The 16,542-nt window shown below is 46.4% G+C and overlaps 1 protein-coding gene across 1 annotated transcript; it reads left to right on the top strand.

Annotated features, from left to right (window-relative positions):
* The first annotated feature begins 10,902 nt into the window (after positions 1-10,902).
* On the top strand, positions 10,903-11,973 carry LOC136536592 (uncharacterized). The gene is made up of 2 exons (XM_066528833.1): positions 10,903-11,163; positions 11,245-11,973. Exons 1-2 carry the CDS (start codon positions 10,903-10,905, stop codon positions 11,971-11,973), a joined length of 990 nt encoding a protein of 329 aa, XP_066384930.1.
* The last annotated feature ends 4,569 nt before the right edge of the window (positions 11,974-16,542 follow it).

Genomic DNA, 16,542 nt, shown 5'->3' on the forward strand with positions numbered 1-16,542 from the left:
TGGGTGCGGCAGCGCGCGTGGAGAATAGATGGGCTGGGCCGATTTGCCGGCTGGACCGAAGGAATAGTAAAGAAATGAATCAGTTTTCATTTTTTCTTTTTTCAGTAAAATTTTATTTCCTAAAAATTAGAAAAATGCAAATTGGATCAAAAGAAAAATAGAAAAATGTATTTTACCTGTGGGTAAAATTCAAGAAATTGAGTATATGTTTTCCGCTGCTAAAGAAAAAGTATATTCTCCAATGATTTTGAAACCTACATGATATTTAACTGGAGAAAAGAAAAGTTTTCCAGTAAATCTTTATTTCCTGGAAATTGATTAATGGATTAAAGGAAATAGAAAATATAATTTTTCCTGTGGGTAAAATTCAAGGAAAAGAGAATTTTTCCACAGCTAAAGAAAAGTTGTTTATTCTCTAGTTATTTTGAACCAATGCGGTATTTAATTGAAGAAAAAGAAAGGTTTTCCGCTGCTAAAGAAATTATTGATTCTCCAGTTATTTTGAACCAATGTGGTATTGGAGAAAAAGAGTTTTGATATGATTATGATGTTATTTTCTTACCAACGTTGTTAATAACAATATCATAATTGTAATAATTTATGCATTAATTCTACTTCTGCCCAACAGTGATGTAGAATTAGTGCATGAGAACAGTTATAAAAGTTAATGATTTATGCATTAATTCTACTTCTGCCCAACGGTGATGTAGAATTAGTGTATAAGAAAAGTTGATAACAGTTAATGATTTATGCATTAATTCTACTTCTGTCCAACGGTGATGTAGAATTAGTGTGTAAGAATAGTTGTGAAAGTTAAAGATTTATACATTAATTCTATTTCTGCCCAATGGTGATGTAGAATTAGTGTATAAGAATAATTGTATGTTTTGATTTTGACCAACGTTGGAATCAAGGCATGCAAATGATGTTATTTTTATGTTAAAAAAAGTTTTAACCTGATTTTCATCTTGTTTGAGGTGGACTGGGTAGTGTGCCACTTGGGCAACTAAAGAGAGGGATTTTGAATCTCAAAAGATATCATATGACTCCTTGGGCATAGGAAATGAACACTACCAACAAAAAAAAGTTTAGCTATGATAAAGAACATGATTGAGCTTGTAATTGTGGGCTCAATCTCAGAGTATGACACGGTCACCAAGTACCTCGATAGAATAAAGAGTCAGTTCACTGGCACTTCAAAGACATATGCTACCCAGCTGATAAAGCAGCTAGTGACAGAGTGTTACTCTGGAAATGGTGGTATAAGAGAGCTCACGATGCGTTATCGAAATTATAGCCCTATTGTTTAGGCCATATTTTGAGGGGGAGAATAGAAAGACAAGCTAAGAATGATATTCTTCCTCCATTAGAGCTCTCAAATTTAGAACAATACAGAGAATGCATAAAAGAAAAAGTATGTAAAGAAGATTAAGAAAGATGACAAAAGAAGCGCAAGAATTTTATAGATTATTCATACAGACATCTGTGATCAACTTTCCTATAAAGAGTGTGGATGGTTATAATTCGTTCATAACATTCACAGATGATTACTCCCATTATGGCTATATTTATCCAATCAAAGAAAGAAAAGATATATTGGATAAATTTAAGATATTAAAGATTAAGATAGTCAAGTCTGATCGTGGAGGAGTACTACGGTCGGCATACCCTAAAAAATAGCATAGTAGCCCAGTATTCTATACCGGGTGAACCTCAGTAGAATAGAGTAGCTAAAAGAATCAATCGTACCCTGATGGATATGGTGGGCAGTATCATAAGTTACTCCACCTTACAGTTGAGCCTGTGGATGGAGGCGTTAAAAACCTCATTCATATTCTCAAAAGAGTATCAAGTAAATCGGTGCCCAAAACACCGTATGAGTTGTGGACAGAAAATGTACCCTCACTAAATCACTTGCGCGTGTGTGGGAGAGCCCTGCTGAGGCTAAAGTATTTAACCCAAACATTGAGAAGTTAGATCCCAAAACAGTAAGGTGCCATTTCATTGGCAACACAGAAAAGTCAAAAGGTTTTCGTTTTCCACTGTCTAGAGAGACATACAAAGTTTGTGGAAATGAGACACGCTGTTTTTCTAGAGGATGAAAAGATGAGGGGGAGCATGGTAGCTCGAGAAATTATCCTTGAAGTGGAGCGGGTGTATGCGTCCACTCCAATGATTCATGAGCCATTTTTCTCACTACCTGCTATAGCTGCACCGATAGTGCTAGATACTGTGGTGCCAGCACCTGTTGTTATCCCACCTGTGGCAACAATGAATGATGATGAGGAACCTGTTTCTCAGGATCCTATAGAACCTATTGCCACACATGAGGGGGAGCAACAACAGCCTCAAACAAAAGTTGTGCCAAATGTGGAGGCTCCTAGAAGGTCTCAAAGAGTTAGAAAATCAGCTATTTCTGCTGATTATGAAGTGTATAACACTAAATAATTTCAAATGGAGGATGATCCCACCTCATTTAAAGAAGCCATGAGAAGTGATCATTCATCAAAGTGGCTTGAAGCCATGGAAAATGAAATGAAATCGATGAATGTCAATAAAGTTTGGGTTTTGGAAATAATTCCTAAATGAGTCAAAATAGTAGGCTATAAATGGGTCTACAGAACAAAACTTGGCTCTCAAAGGAATATAAAGAAATATAAAGCGTGACTTGTGGCAAAAGGCTATATGCAAAGAGAAGGGATTGATTACAATGAGACCTTTTCTCCAGTCTCATGTAAAGTTTCCTTCAGAATCATAATGGCATTAGTGGCACATTACGATTAAAAATTACATCAGATGGATGTAAAGATGGCATTTCTCAACGGAGACTTGGAGGAAAATATTTACATGGCACAACCAAAAGGTTTTGTCATAGAAGGAAAAGAACGAATGGGATGTCGCCTAAAGAAATCCATTTATAAATTAAAGCAAGCTTCAAGACGGTGGTACTTGAAGTTTGATCAGTCAATAAAGAATTTTGGGTTTTAAAGAGAATGTAGAGGACAATTGTGTCTATACAAAGTTTAAGAATGGGAAGTTTATCTTCCTTGTCTTGTATGTAGATGATATCTTACTTGCTAGTAGTGATGTCAGTCTACTACTGGAGACAAAGAAATTTGATATGAAAGATCTTAGCGAAGCCTTGTTTGTTTTAGGGATCGAGATTCACCAAGATAGAAGAAAAAGGGTATAAGGACTATCACAAAAGGCATACATGGAAAAGATCTTAAAGAAATTCAGTATGCACAAATGTAGTCCCTCACCTGCTCCTATAGTCAAGGGCGATAGATATGGGGATTTTAAATGCCCCAGGAACCAATATGAGCTCAATCGATAAAGTGAAAGTGGTTCCATATGCTTCAGTTGTCGGAAGCTTGCAACATGCTCAAGTATGTACACGCCCTGACTTGGCATTTGTTACCGGGTTTTACTTGGCAGATTCTAGAAGAATTCTGGAATAGAACACTGAAATTGATAAAGAAAGTCTTGCGTTATTTGCAAGGAATGAAAGGTCTCATGATGACATATAGAAGATCTGATTCACTCCACATGGTGGGATATTCAGATTCTAATTATACGAGAGTGAATGCATATCTAGACGTGGATTTTCTATCATCTCGCAAAGGAGAGCTATTTCATGGAAAAGCTCAAAGCAAACTGTCACTACATCGTCCACAATGTATGACGGTTTGTAGCGTGTTATGAGGCAACGGGCAGGTGAACTAACTAACGAAGTTCATACCCGGTTTGAAGGTGGTTGACGACATCTATAAACCACTAAAGTAATACTGCGATTATAATCTGGCAGTACAGGATGCTCACAACATAAGTTAAGTGGTGCTGCCAAACACATTGACATGGAGTATTATGTTGTGAAAGATAAAGTCCGGGATCAAGTCATAAATCTTGAGCATATAAGTAAAGAAAGGATGCTCGCGTATCCGCTTACAAAAGGCTTACCACCCAACATGTTCAGAGGACATGGTGTTCAGAGAACATGAAGCTAGCTTGGGTTTAAGGGAAAGTCTAAAATATTCCTGGACAAAAGAAGGCCCAAAGATAAGTATCTATTTCAGAACAGAGTAGTGAGTTGTAGCTGTTAAGTCTATCGGCAATGGACCGTGACGATGAGACATGCTCTATGAGCTAATCTATAATGGAATGAACAAAAACAAATGACATGAAAGTGAAAGATGGAATGAGATCAAGGGGGAGAATGTTAGTTGATCTCCACCAATAGGCCCAATGGCCTATTGGGCCCTATCTCTGCTCCCTGATCGGGGGAGCTCAACCCTAATTCGGTTGGTGGGCCCCTGTCGCATAGCACACATAAAAGGAAGGTGGGGGTGAGGGCTCGGACCACGAGGTTGACCGGAGCCGCCACACCCACCCACAGACAAACCCTAATCCGATCCTAAAGCGTGCTGCCAGCGACGGGATGTGCCCCACCACTGTCGTCGCCCCTGCAGGTCTACACCGGCCCCTCTGGACCACCACGGTACCTCGCCACCGAGCCGGAGCTGCCTCGACATCGGTGTCCGCAAGGTCACGAAGCTATTGTCCACGGCGGATCTACGGGTTAAACACAGAGATACCAATCCTACGATCCTAACAAGAAGAGCTACGAAAGAGGGGAGAGCATAGACTATACGAGAGAGAGGGGCTCGAAGGCAAAGGCTTGTCAGATTTATAGGTCTACTAGCAGCTGTTCAGTAGCTGTTTATTAGAAACTCTTGGAGATGGCTTTCTTTTTTCTCTCCCAATACCTTTTTAGGAGTTATAAAACTATAAGTTTTAGAAGGAAAAAATAGAAAACTCTTGGAGATGCTCTTATAATACTCCTGCTAACTAAATAGTAAGTTAAATGGTCGTTTAACTCATTTAATCATGTTTAACTTAATTCTATTTAGACGGGTTTTAATGGTTTATACGAGTTTAGACAGTCCAACCGTTTAATTCACCATTTAGGGCCTACACGACACGGGTGGTCACCATTTACCGTTTAAACTAAACGGCCTAGGTGAACAGTGGCCCTAATTAATCCTAATAAAAAGACGTTGCAAAAGAACTGGACTTCCTTGAAGATCAATGCTTGTTTACATTATTATTTTACAAAAAACTATCCTTCAACATGTATTTGGTTGTTATTTATGGGAAGTAGCATTACGTTTTGTATCTAGTGATTAGTGGTAGACAGCGGCGGATCCACAGGGGGGGGCTGGGGGCCCCCCCCCTAATTTCTTGATTTCAAGCTTAATTACTGTATTAAAAGCTTGATTTTACCATTAAATCTTCATGCAAATCAACATCTCCATTGTTTTAGCTCCCCTTATCCCGCATCGTGCATCCGCCACTGGTGGTAGACCTTTAATCACCACTTATTAAAGGGATGACTACGGCGAGCATTTGAGGTTGCATGGACGGCACTTGGCCCTGCAGTCTCTCATTGTCTGATAGCAGTTCTTTGGATCAGTTCCATCCCCGCAACAAGCGCAATACTGGATGCCATGACCAAAGTAATTGCAGCGCCCAGAAACGCAAAATATTATGATGACCTTGCTATCATATAATGACGTCGATTTGTTGGAAGTAGCGGTAGAACTTCCAACTTCAAGTAGCTGAGGACGACCTGCGACAATATTTTAGTGTTTTTCATCAGTATTCATGTATTCATACTGTATATTTGCATATCTCAAAACTTTAAATAATGGCAAGAAGATTCGATACAGAGGATGGTTACAGATACTTACAGAGTGCAGGCAATGCTTGGGATCCAAATAGCACAAGAAAAATAGAAATGGTCATCACGTGCACTAGTCAGCCATTGGTATTCAGCCTGTTCGTTTCGGCTGAAACGATCGTAGATTATTACTGTCGGCTGATTTGATGTAAAAAAAATACTATTCTGACTTATAATTTATGATCGTTTACGACCCAGCGAACAGGCTGATTATCCCTCATCTTCGATCTTTACAAGTGAATTGTGTCGAGGAGCCCAGTTGGCCGTGAGCAGTGATCAGAAGCACCTTGACCTCAGAACTAGCACCTACACGAGCACATTCCGCAGGTTTAAATGATGCGTTTTCTTATAGGCTCTTTAGGAAAACACCTCCTTTACATTTTTTGTAGTCATTTTCTTCGGAAAGTTATGGAACATTTATAACTAAAACTAAACTCGCAACACGGAAGCAACTCCTGGCTTCTTTGCTGCTGTTGTTTCTAACTAGTGGCTTTAATGCGCTTTGCTTTCTTTCTTTAATGCGCTTTGCTACTGTTTTAAAAAAATTAACTTTGACCAAACATGATAGATTGATAGAGGCTGGGCGCGCCTGCCGGCACGCGTCGAGAAGCCGGTAGCGGCCATGTGCGCGGCGTCCATGACGGTGACTCTGGGCGACGGCGTGCTCCGCTATGTCAATTCGCCCCTAGCTACTTTGTTCGCGACCATCTCCCGCGCGGGTCGTCGTCGAAAGGATGCGCTGCATCAGAGTCGCTGGGGTTCGCGACATTGCTGGAGCTCTGACCACGCAGGTCCTTTGTGAGTACCTGCTGCTATGGGAATTCCTCCGCGACATCGAGCTCCACGCCACGCAATCAGACCGCTTCATGTGGCGATGGTCAGCAGATGGGAAATACTCGACGTCGTCCACTTATCGAGGGTTCTTTGCCGGGTCGTCAGCTCTACTGGGGCAGAGGAGCTGTGGCGAGGTAGAGTACCTCCGAGGCTAAAGTCGTTCTTTTGGCTGCCGTTGCACAAGAGCTCTACTGGGGCAGAGGGGCTGTGGCGAGCTAGAGTACCTCCATGGCGTGCAAGATTCCGATGCGTGCGTCCTCTGTGATCAATATACTGGTACACGGCAATTTGTCTGGGAGAGGGACGGACCGGTCTCTTGCGAAGAAATCTCCGTCCTCGACTCCTCCGCTCCATCACCGCGCCGCTTTGCTTTGTCGTCGTAGCATCCATCTCGTGGCACCCGTCTCCGCTCGCTTCTAGCCCTAGCCCCCAGGTGTTGGATCCTACCCAAAACCTTAGCCCCCCACTCGCTCCGACTCCTTACCACCGGGGCGAGGATCCCCAACCTGCGATCCGTGCGGGGTGTGCGGTGGCGCTTTCGGTGGCTCGTAGTGCCGTGGCTCCACGACTACGGTCAAGGAAACGCGGTGCCAGGGCCGGCGGCCGGAGGTCTTCCACCTCGATTCAAGCACGCGCCGGTGGGACTCCATTCAGTGTTCGACAAATCGAGCACTCCAAATATTTTCTTTGCTTGGCTGTGGAATGCAGTTGCTCTGTTCTTGCTGGTGTGAGGAGCCCTGTTTGTTGTCTGACTCGTCGTGCGCTCTCTGCATATCCGGGAGGGCGTTGCGGCAACTGGCGGAGTCCCTCGCTGTGCGTAAGGCCCGCTGCCAAATTGAAGTCGCTCCACGGCCACCGTGTGCGTCACCGTCGTGTTCGCACAGTCGCTGTGGCCCACATTTGTTCCTTTTGTTTTGGTCGTCTGTTCTTGTTTTTTTTTGGGAACCATAGAATTCCCTTCACTGTGGGATCTCTCCCACAGTTTTTTGCGTCAAAAAAAAAAACTTGCGAACCAGATAAATCACTGGTCACCGGCACATGAATACAATCTGGTAGATTACCAGGACTGAAAACAACCTCACCCCCTGAATGAGTCTACCGAGATTAGCTAACTCATGTGTTACTGTATTACACGTTCTTGGAATATGCTCTACTGACGCCTCTGTAAATTCATCAGCAAGGATTTCTTCTAGCTCATGCACTAAACCTGTTGGGTTCATAAACCCGGGGTCCCTCGGGGATCGGCTTCTGCGCCAAGGCTCGACCCAAGAGTCTAAAAACAATAGGGCAAAGGAACGGTCCAGCAACCGACCGGAAGGCCAGACCTAAAAAGAGCAACGCCCGCTCGTCGGCTACCTCGGCCCACTTATCCGACCGGAGCACTCAATTCGGGCTTCAGCCGCCTCCGGACGGCCTCTCCGATCGGAAGGCCTGCCCCGAGCCCTACTTCCGACTCCGACCCCGCGTCCCTCCGACCGGGGCTCGTAGAAACCCTGCTCACCGTTCTTCTCCGACCGGCGCACTCAGAGTCATCCGACCGGAGACGCCCGCTCGGTAGGAACCAGAAAACGTGCGGAGAAAGCCAAGGCAAGGCTCACAAGTCAAAACCATTGTACCAGGGACCATACCCTACACAAAACAGTACTCTGCAGCCACCCTGACACAAACAGTGTTGTAGACGCCGATATCTCCCTCTACAGTTTTGTAGTGGGCGTTAAAACTCCCATACAGTAAGACTCTCCGCGTGTTTCTGGACAATCGATAACGGTATGGGCACCAGGATTTGCCGTATCGGGTGAACATAGCGCAACTCCTCACATACCTCTAGGCATCAAATAGTATTTGCAGGTACCGACGTCCATTCTTCCTGAAGAAGATAGCACGACCTTCCGTGTGCATCTGACATTCTACAACGACATCAACAGTGTTGTGGGCGCCTACCATTATCCAATCCTCATCAGCGTGGGCAACAAGGCTTAAAAACATCCGTACCCTCTCCCTCTCACCTGTAAAGCCATCTCCTTCATCTATAAAATGGGATGCGCTCCCTCCAATAATGAGAGACAGACCGATCGATCCAAGCTCAGTTCTTTTAGATTCATTAGTCCGATAGCTCACAACCGCAGAACCGCCAGATTCAGACCTCAAGCTCACAGCGAAGTTTCTGTCACTCTCGCCCCTTCCGGTCGGAGCCGACCGGACCTCTTGTACACCCCATCTTTCTCCCTCTCGTTTGTAACCTCACTGTAAACTTGGAGCACCTGGGTTCAGGAATAAAGTCACTGACCGACCCCGACTGGACGTAGGGCACGTTGCCTGAACCAGTATAAAATCCTGTGTCATTGAGTGTTAGACCACCTCCGATCACAATGTACAACAAAACTATAAATATTCACTAGTTGGTCACTTTCTGCATTGACAAAACCCCTCATAGACGACAACCTGTACTCCAAGCTTTGTAGCATCCGACTCAATTATGACTCGCTGAATGCCCAAGGCTTGTGCTGCTTTTGCTCCCTGAATGCACGCCAACAGTTCAAACCGCCATGCTTCAGTAACATGATGCAGTTTTCCGGCCCCGGCCAACAGAGCATCACCGTCCTCATCTCGAATGATAAAGCCCCCAGCCTCCTTCCCCGGTCTCCTGTGAAAAGCCACCATCGGTATTGATCTTCAGTCGCCCTGCAGGTGGTCTCTTCCATCTTGGAACTTGGTTGTTACCTCGGCTTTCAGAGTGTGGCTTAAATAACTCTCTGAATTCTACTGTTTGCTGCCAAATGAGCCATGCCAATTCCTGATGGTTCCTTCCGCTATCACCCTCCCTCACATAATTTCGCTCCCCCACCAACAAATATTCAGCAGCATACCTATCAAGCACTGCTTCTCACTTGGCAATCACATCCTCCATCTCTGTATATACTGGTAGCGCTAATATAATCCATGCATCCTCTTCACAAAAGGTGTCCTGTACTAGATCAACATCCCACTGTCCCGAGACGGGGCCAATCAAATCAGATACATGGGTGAGTAGAGCTTGGCCCCTTGGAGTAATAGGTTTGCGAGTGATCCCTCTTGGTAGGCACGGATCTTCCCAAATTTTAACAGACTCACCACTCCCAATTCTCCACACCACCCCTTCATTCAGCAGCTCAATACCCTTGGGGATACTTCTCCAGGTGTATGACATCCCCTCTTTCTGTTTTGCATGGAGGACAAAGAGATGTGGGATTCTGACACACCCTCCACCCCTGGTTGGCAAGCATGGCCATGTTGAAGGAGTGTATATCTCTCAAGCCCATACCTCCTTCCTTAAGTTTTTCTTGGCCGCGTTGATTATTTTCACATTCCCACGTACTTTCATATTTCAGAAAAAAGGATAAGGTAATGGACAAATTGCGCTTTTATTTCTCCTCACGTAGACTGCTCCTCATGTCCATTTATCGTCACTCACACGGCCCGACGGCTCGTTGCCCGCCGGCCCCTGCTTTCGTCCCCACGGTTGACTAATCACGTCCCTCCCAAAAACAGCAGCTGGAAGCGTGCAGCACTGCACACAGGAACAGCGGCACCCCCCAAGCAAACAAGCAGTCTATCCCCGGCCCGGCCCCCCGGAATGGCATCATCATCAGCCAGCGGCAGCAATCGACGCGGACCGACGCTGAGACAGCAAGGCATGGGCCCCGCACGGATCTCGACCGGCGACGTCACCCCCACCCCTGGCCTCTAGGCTAGTGCCACCTGTCCACCGGATAAGGTCCGCCCGGGCTCCCATCCCACGTCCATCCTGTTGGGGTCCAGTACTCTGTAATCGTGACAGGAACTTGTAATCATTCTTAGGTGCATTAGTTAGCTTGTTCGGTGCATGAACATGTTTTGTACACGCGTAGAATCGCGGGCAGAGGCGGAGACTTGCACGTCCCTGCGCCGTGACCGCGACCAGGAGGCTCACTCCGCCACGGGTTGCCTGCCGTGCTTGTCGCATGGACGTTCGCAAATGACGGCGTATCATGCAGCAACAACCTGTGGCGGGGAAGTCGGATCGAGCCGGTATAATAATCAATGAAGTGCATCTGGGAAAGCTGCGCCATTCGCAGTAAACCAACTCGTCGTGTTCTGCGTTCTATACTTTGTTCGATCTGTTCGAGTCCGTGGTGATCGCACACCACCGGGCATCGCCGGCAGCCGAGAGTTCCTAGGACGGTGAGCCACCGATCCTAACAATTTGGCATCAGAGCGAGAGTTGAGAGTTCCGGTGGATCCAGTGGTCCACCAAGAGAGCCGACGTAGAAGAAGATCGCAAGCCGCGCCGCCAACCACCGTCAGACGCCATGGGCGACACGTCGAGTTCCACCGGCGTGAAGGAGAGCTCGCTCATGTGGCCGATGCTTACCAGCGACAACTACACCGAGTGGGCGATGCTGATGCAGTGCAACTACGAAGCATTGGAGATCTGGGGGGTGATCGACCCGGGTACCGATCCGAAGCGTGCACAAGATCGTCAAGCCATGAGCGCGCTCTTGCGTTCTGTCCCAAAGGAGATGTGGCAGTCGTTGGGGAGGAAGAAGACGGTGAAGGAGGCGTGGGAGGCGGTGAGAACCATGCGGATTGGAGCCGATCGAGTCAAAGAGGTGAATGCCCAGAAACTCTTGAAGGAGTTCGAAAACATCTAGTTCAAGGAGGGGGAATCAGTCGATGATTTTGGGATGCGAATCACCAATCTCGTCGGAAACCTCAAGACTCTGGGAGAGACGATCGACGATGTCCGCGTCGTCAAGAAGTTTTTGCGCGTGGTGCCGCCACGGTTCACCCAAGTGGTGGTGTCCATAGAGATGTTTTGTAATCTCAAGGAGTTGACAGTGGAGGAGTTGGTTGGGCGACTACGGGCGGCTGAAGAGAGGTTTGACGACAAAGTAGAACAAATCGTCGACAAGGCTGGCCGTCTTCTCCTCGCCGAGGATGACTGGCTTGAGAAACATAAGCACCGCTTCCACCCAGGGCCCAAGCAAGGTGGAGGTAAATTCGGCTCCGGGTCTTCAAAGGGCAAGGCGGCGGCGCGCCCAGACGGTGGTGCCCCGGATCAGGTCAAACTGACCTCCATGGGCACGCCAAGGAGGAAAGGCCGGTGCCGCAATTGTGGCATTTACGGTCACTGGGTGGAGGACTGCAAACGCCCGAAGAAGGAGAAGAAGGAGGCAGCACAGCCGGAGGCGAACATCGCTGTCGGCGGAGCTGAACATGGTGGCGCTCTGCTGCTGGCCACGTGCGACGTCGTGCACGAGCCGACGCAGATCGTGCATCTCATGGAGAAGGTGATTCCCATCGACGTTCCTGATGGAGTGTGGGTGCTTGACACCGGCGCTAGCAACCATATGACCGGGACTCGATCAGCGCTGACATAGCTCGATCGATCTGTTCGCGGCACCGTGCGTTTTGGTGATGGCTCCCGCGTCGAAATTGAAGGGATCGGCTCAGTGGTGATTCAAGGTCGCCATCAACTATCTCACAAGGTATTAACTGACGTTTATTACATTCCTAAGTTGAGAAGTAATATAGTCAGTTTGGGTCAATTAGAAGAGAAAGGTTTCAAAGTGGTTCTGGAGAATGGCAAGATGTGTGTGTATGATCAAGGACGTGCTTTGTTGATTTCTGCTCCTAGAACCACTAACAGGCTCTATACTGTCAAGTTGAATCTGACTGAACCAATATGTCTGTTAGCAAAGTCTGAAGAGTTAGCTTGGCGTTGGCATGCTAGATACGGTCACCTGAACTTTAGAGCTCTAAGAGATCTAGGCAGTAGAGGGATGGTTACTGGTATGCCGATAATTAACAAGGTGGAGCAGATTTGTGATGGGTGTGTTCTTGGGAAGCAGCACAGGGTTCCTTTTCCTAAAGCTTCAGGAGCAAGAGCTAGTCAGGGCTTGCAGCTAGTTCATGCAGATCTTTGTGGCCATATCACTCCTAAGACACCAGGGGGGTGCTCATATTTTCTACTAGTTGTTGATGATCACAGTAGATTTATGTGGGTGGAGATGCTAAAAAGCAAGGATCAGGCACTAGAAAGTTTAAAAAAAATCAAACAGAGAGCTGAGCTGGAATCTGACAAAAGGCTAAAAGCTTTGAGAACAGATAGGGGAGGAGAATTTACATCTCATCTATTCTCAGTCTTTTGCAATGAGCAGGGCATCAAGCACTACACTACTACACCCTATTCTCCTCAACAAAATGGGGTAGTAGAGCGTCGAAACCAAACTGTGGTAGAGATGGCCAGGTGCTTGCTAAAGGCCATGGGTGTCCCTGCAAAATTTTGGGGTGAGGCAGTTCTGACTGCAGTGTACATTTTGAATAGGTCACCAACAAAAAGTCTAGAAGGCATCACTCCATTTGAAGCTTGGTACAAAAGGAAGCCTAGTGTGAATCATCTCAGAACATTTGGCTGTATGGCATATGTGAAGCATACAGGTCCTCGTCTGAACAAGCTGTCAGACAGATCAACCAGAATGGTGTTTATTGGCTATGAGTCGGGCACCAAAGGGTACAGGCTATTTGATCAAACTACTGGTCGACTCATGGTCAGTAGAGATGTTGTTTTTGATGAAGGACAGGCCTGGAACTGGACCAATGCAGTAAATGAGACAGCTGAAGAAACTGAAACCTTTATCGTACATTATGAGTTGTCTGATGAAAATCTGACAACAGCTGATGCAGGTGCCCAGCCAGCAGCAGAAGAGGAGGGGGAGGCTTCTGTTGGGCAACAGGGTATTGTGGCTCCTCATGAAGCAACACCATCTCCACAAAACTCCCCAGAATCAGTGCAGACTCCACATCAGAACCTAGCAACACCATCGAGCCAGGGGGATGGCAGTTCAGAGGAAAGAACACCTAGATACAGAACTCTGAATGAGCTGTTTGACTCCACTGAAGAAGTTCTTGACTATGAGTATAGTGGCTTGTGTATGTTGGCTGCAGATGAACCAAATGGTGTGGATGAGGCACTAGAAGAACAGTGCTGGATTGATGCTATGAAGTCTGAATTGCTGTCCATACAGGAGAATGATACTTGGTGCTATGCAAGTCTTCCAAAGGGACACCGAGCAATTGGACTGAAATGGGTTTATAAGGTGAAAAGGGATCCTGAGGGAAATATTGTCAAACATAAGGCAAGATTAGTGGCAAAGGGGTATGCTCAGAAACAGGGGGTGGACTATGAGGAGGTCTTTGCTCCAGTGGCTAGGCTGGAGACAGTAAGATTGATCCTGGCTCTGGCAACTCAAGGTGGTTGGGAAGTGCATCACATGGATGTGAAATCTGCATTCCTCAATGGAGATTTGCTAGAAGAGGTCTATGTCCATCAGCCACCAGGATTTCAGAATCCCAAGTATCCAAGCAAGGTGTTGAAGCTAAGAAAAGCCCTATATGGGTTGAAACAAGCACCTAGGGCTTGTGAAAGCTCTAGTTTGGTTTTGGTTAATTGATGAAACCCTAAGTGCTAACCTAGTTTATCAAGATGATTATGAGATAGGTAGCACTACTCCAAGTGATAAAGCAATGACGAAGATCATGACAATGGTGATAGCATGGTGATGATCAAATGCTTGAACTTGGAAAAGAAGAAAGAGAAAAACAAAAGGCTCAAGGCAAAGGTATAAAATGTAGGAGCCATTTTGTTTTAGTGATCAAGACACTTAGTGAGTGTGATCACATTTAGGATAGATAGCCGTACTATTAAGAGGAGTGAAACTCGTATCGGAATGCGGTTATCAAAGTGCCACTAGATGCTCTAACTCATTGCATATGCATTTAGGATCTAGTGGAGTGCTAACACCCTTGAAAATATTTGTGAAAATATGCTAACACATGTGCACAAGGTGTTTGCAGGGTTGAGATGGGTTTGGGTCCCTCTCTCCCTCCCGCCTCGCAAGCTCGGTGGGATTCGGCGCTTTTGGAAAAATGAAATGTCTATTTTCTATTACGCCGGATGCAAAATTCTTGGTGGTTGGCACATTTGAGCAAGGGTGAAGAAGTTAGAGTTGAAGTGGAGTTAGACGAAATGATGCTGGCGTCGGTCTACTGACCGGACGCTGGGTCACTCAGCGACCAGACGCTGAAAGGCTGCGTCCGGTCGAGCTGTCAGACGGCACAGTGGCTAGGGTTGAGCACCGGACGCTGGCTGCGTCCGGTCAAGGTGGACTGGACGCGTCCGGTCGAAAAACATGCCTCGGGGAGCTTACTGGAAACGACCGGACGCTGGGGCTTCAGCGTCCGGTCAGTTTAATCGGACGCGTCCAGTCATGCTCGGGAGCTTACTGTAAACGACCGGACGCAAGGGCTTCAGCATCCGGTCAGTTCGAAGAAGCAGCGTCCGGTCGAGGCTGATGACCGTTGAATCTGGACACGTGGCTGACATCGAGCGACCGGACGCTGAGGGCCAGCGTCCGGTCAGTCTGACCGGAGCGTCCGGTCAGAGCGTGTTTTGCCCAGTGAAGGGGTACAACGGCTCTTTTTGATGGGGGCTCTATTTATAGCCCCATGGCCGGCTCAAGGGATAACTCTTGCACATTTTCATTGACATAGCAACCTTGTGAGCTTAGCCAAAGCCCTCCCACTCATCTCCATCATTGATCCATCATCATTGTGAGATTGGGAGAGAATCCAAGTGCATTGCTTGAGTGATTGCATCTAGAGGCACTTGGTATTCGTGTTGCGCTGTGGATTTCGCTTGTTTCTCTTGGTGGTTGCCACCACCTAGACGGTTGGAGCAGCGGTGGAGGATCGGCATGAGTTGGTGATTGTTCGTGGCCGTCTCCGGTGATTGTGAGGGGAGTTGTACCTTCCCCGGTGGAGCGTCGAAAGGTAACTCTAGTAAATTGCTCGTGTCATTGAGTTACCTCACTTGTGGGTAGGTTCTTGCGGTGTCCAATCGTGTGGACGAGGTTTGTGAAACACCTCTTAGCCGCCGAACCACCAAGTGTTGGTCGACACAACAGGGACGTAGCATGTTGGCAAACACGTGAACCTCGGGAGAAAATCGATTGTCTCTTGTCTTTGGCATTCTTCCGGTGATTGGCTATATATTCATCTTATGATTGGTTCATCCCCTACACGTCGGTATAATCACCTTACTCACTTATTTACATTCTTGCAAACTAGTTGACACAAGCTCTTTAGTGTAATTAGAATTGAGAGCTTGCTTTATTATTTATATTCATCTAGTTGAGCTCTTTAGAGTAGCAAGGTTGAGAGCTCTTAGTGAGTAATTACATAGCAAGTTTGTGTGCCTAAGTAATCATTACAACTAGAATTGTTGGATAGGTGGCTTGCAACCCTTGTAGAGCTAGAGCAAGTTTGCATTACGCTATTTGTCATACTAATCAAATTGCTCTAGTTGATTTGTAGATTTTTAAATAGGCTATTCACCCCCCCCCCTCTAGCCATATTAGGACCTTTCAGCTTGGAATGCCAAGTTAGATCAAGAATTGCAGAAGTTGGGTTTTGTCAGGAGTGAAGAGGAGCATGCAGTGTACAAGAGAGGCAGTGGCAGTTCACTGTTGCTGCTTGGTGTATATGTTGATGACCTCATAATTTGTGGGCCTGACAAAAACAACATTGCTGAGTTCAAAAAGGAAATGTGCAGAACATTCAGTATGAGTGATCTTGGCATGTTGAGTTACTACTTGGGGATGGAAGTAAAACAAAGTCCTGGGCAGATCACTATCTGTCAGAGAGCATATGCCACTAAGATTGTTGATCAGTGTGGAATGACAGGCTGCAATCCTGCTGACACTCCAATGGAGCAGAATTGCAAGCTACTCCCTGGGAAGCCTGATCTTGTGAAAGATGTGACCAAATACAGAAGTATAGTAGGGAGCTTGAGATATCTGGTGAACACCAGACCTGACATTGCTTTTGCAGTTGGGATGGTGAGCAGGTTCATGGAGTCTCCCACTTCTGAACATTGGGCAACAGTTAAA

Source organism: Miscanthus floridulus, chromosome 2, assembly GCF_019320115.1.
Source record: "Miscanthus floridulus cultivar M001 chromosome 2, ASM1932011v1, whole genome shotgun sequence".
Taxonomy (NCBI): domain Eukaryota; kingdom Viridiplantae; phylum Streptophyta; class Magnoliopsida; order Poales; family Poaceae; genus Miscanthus; species Miscanthus floridulus.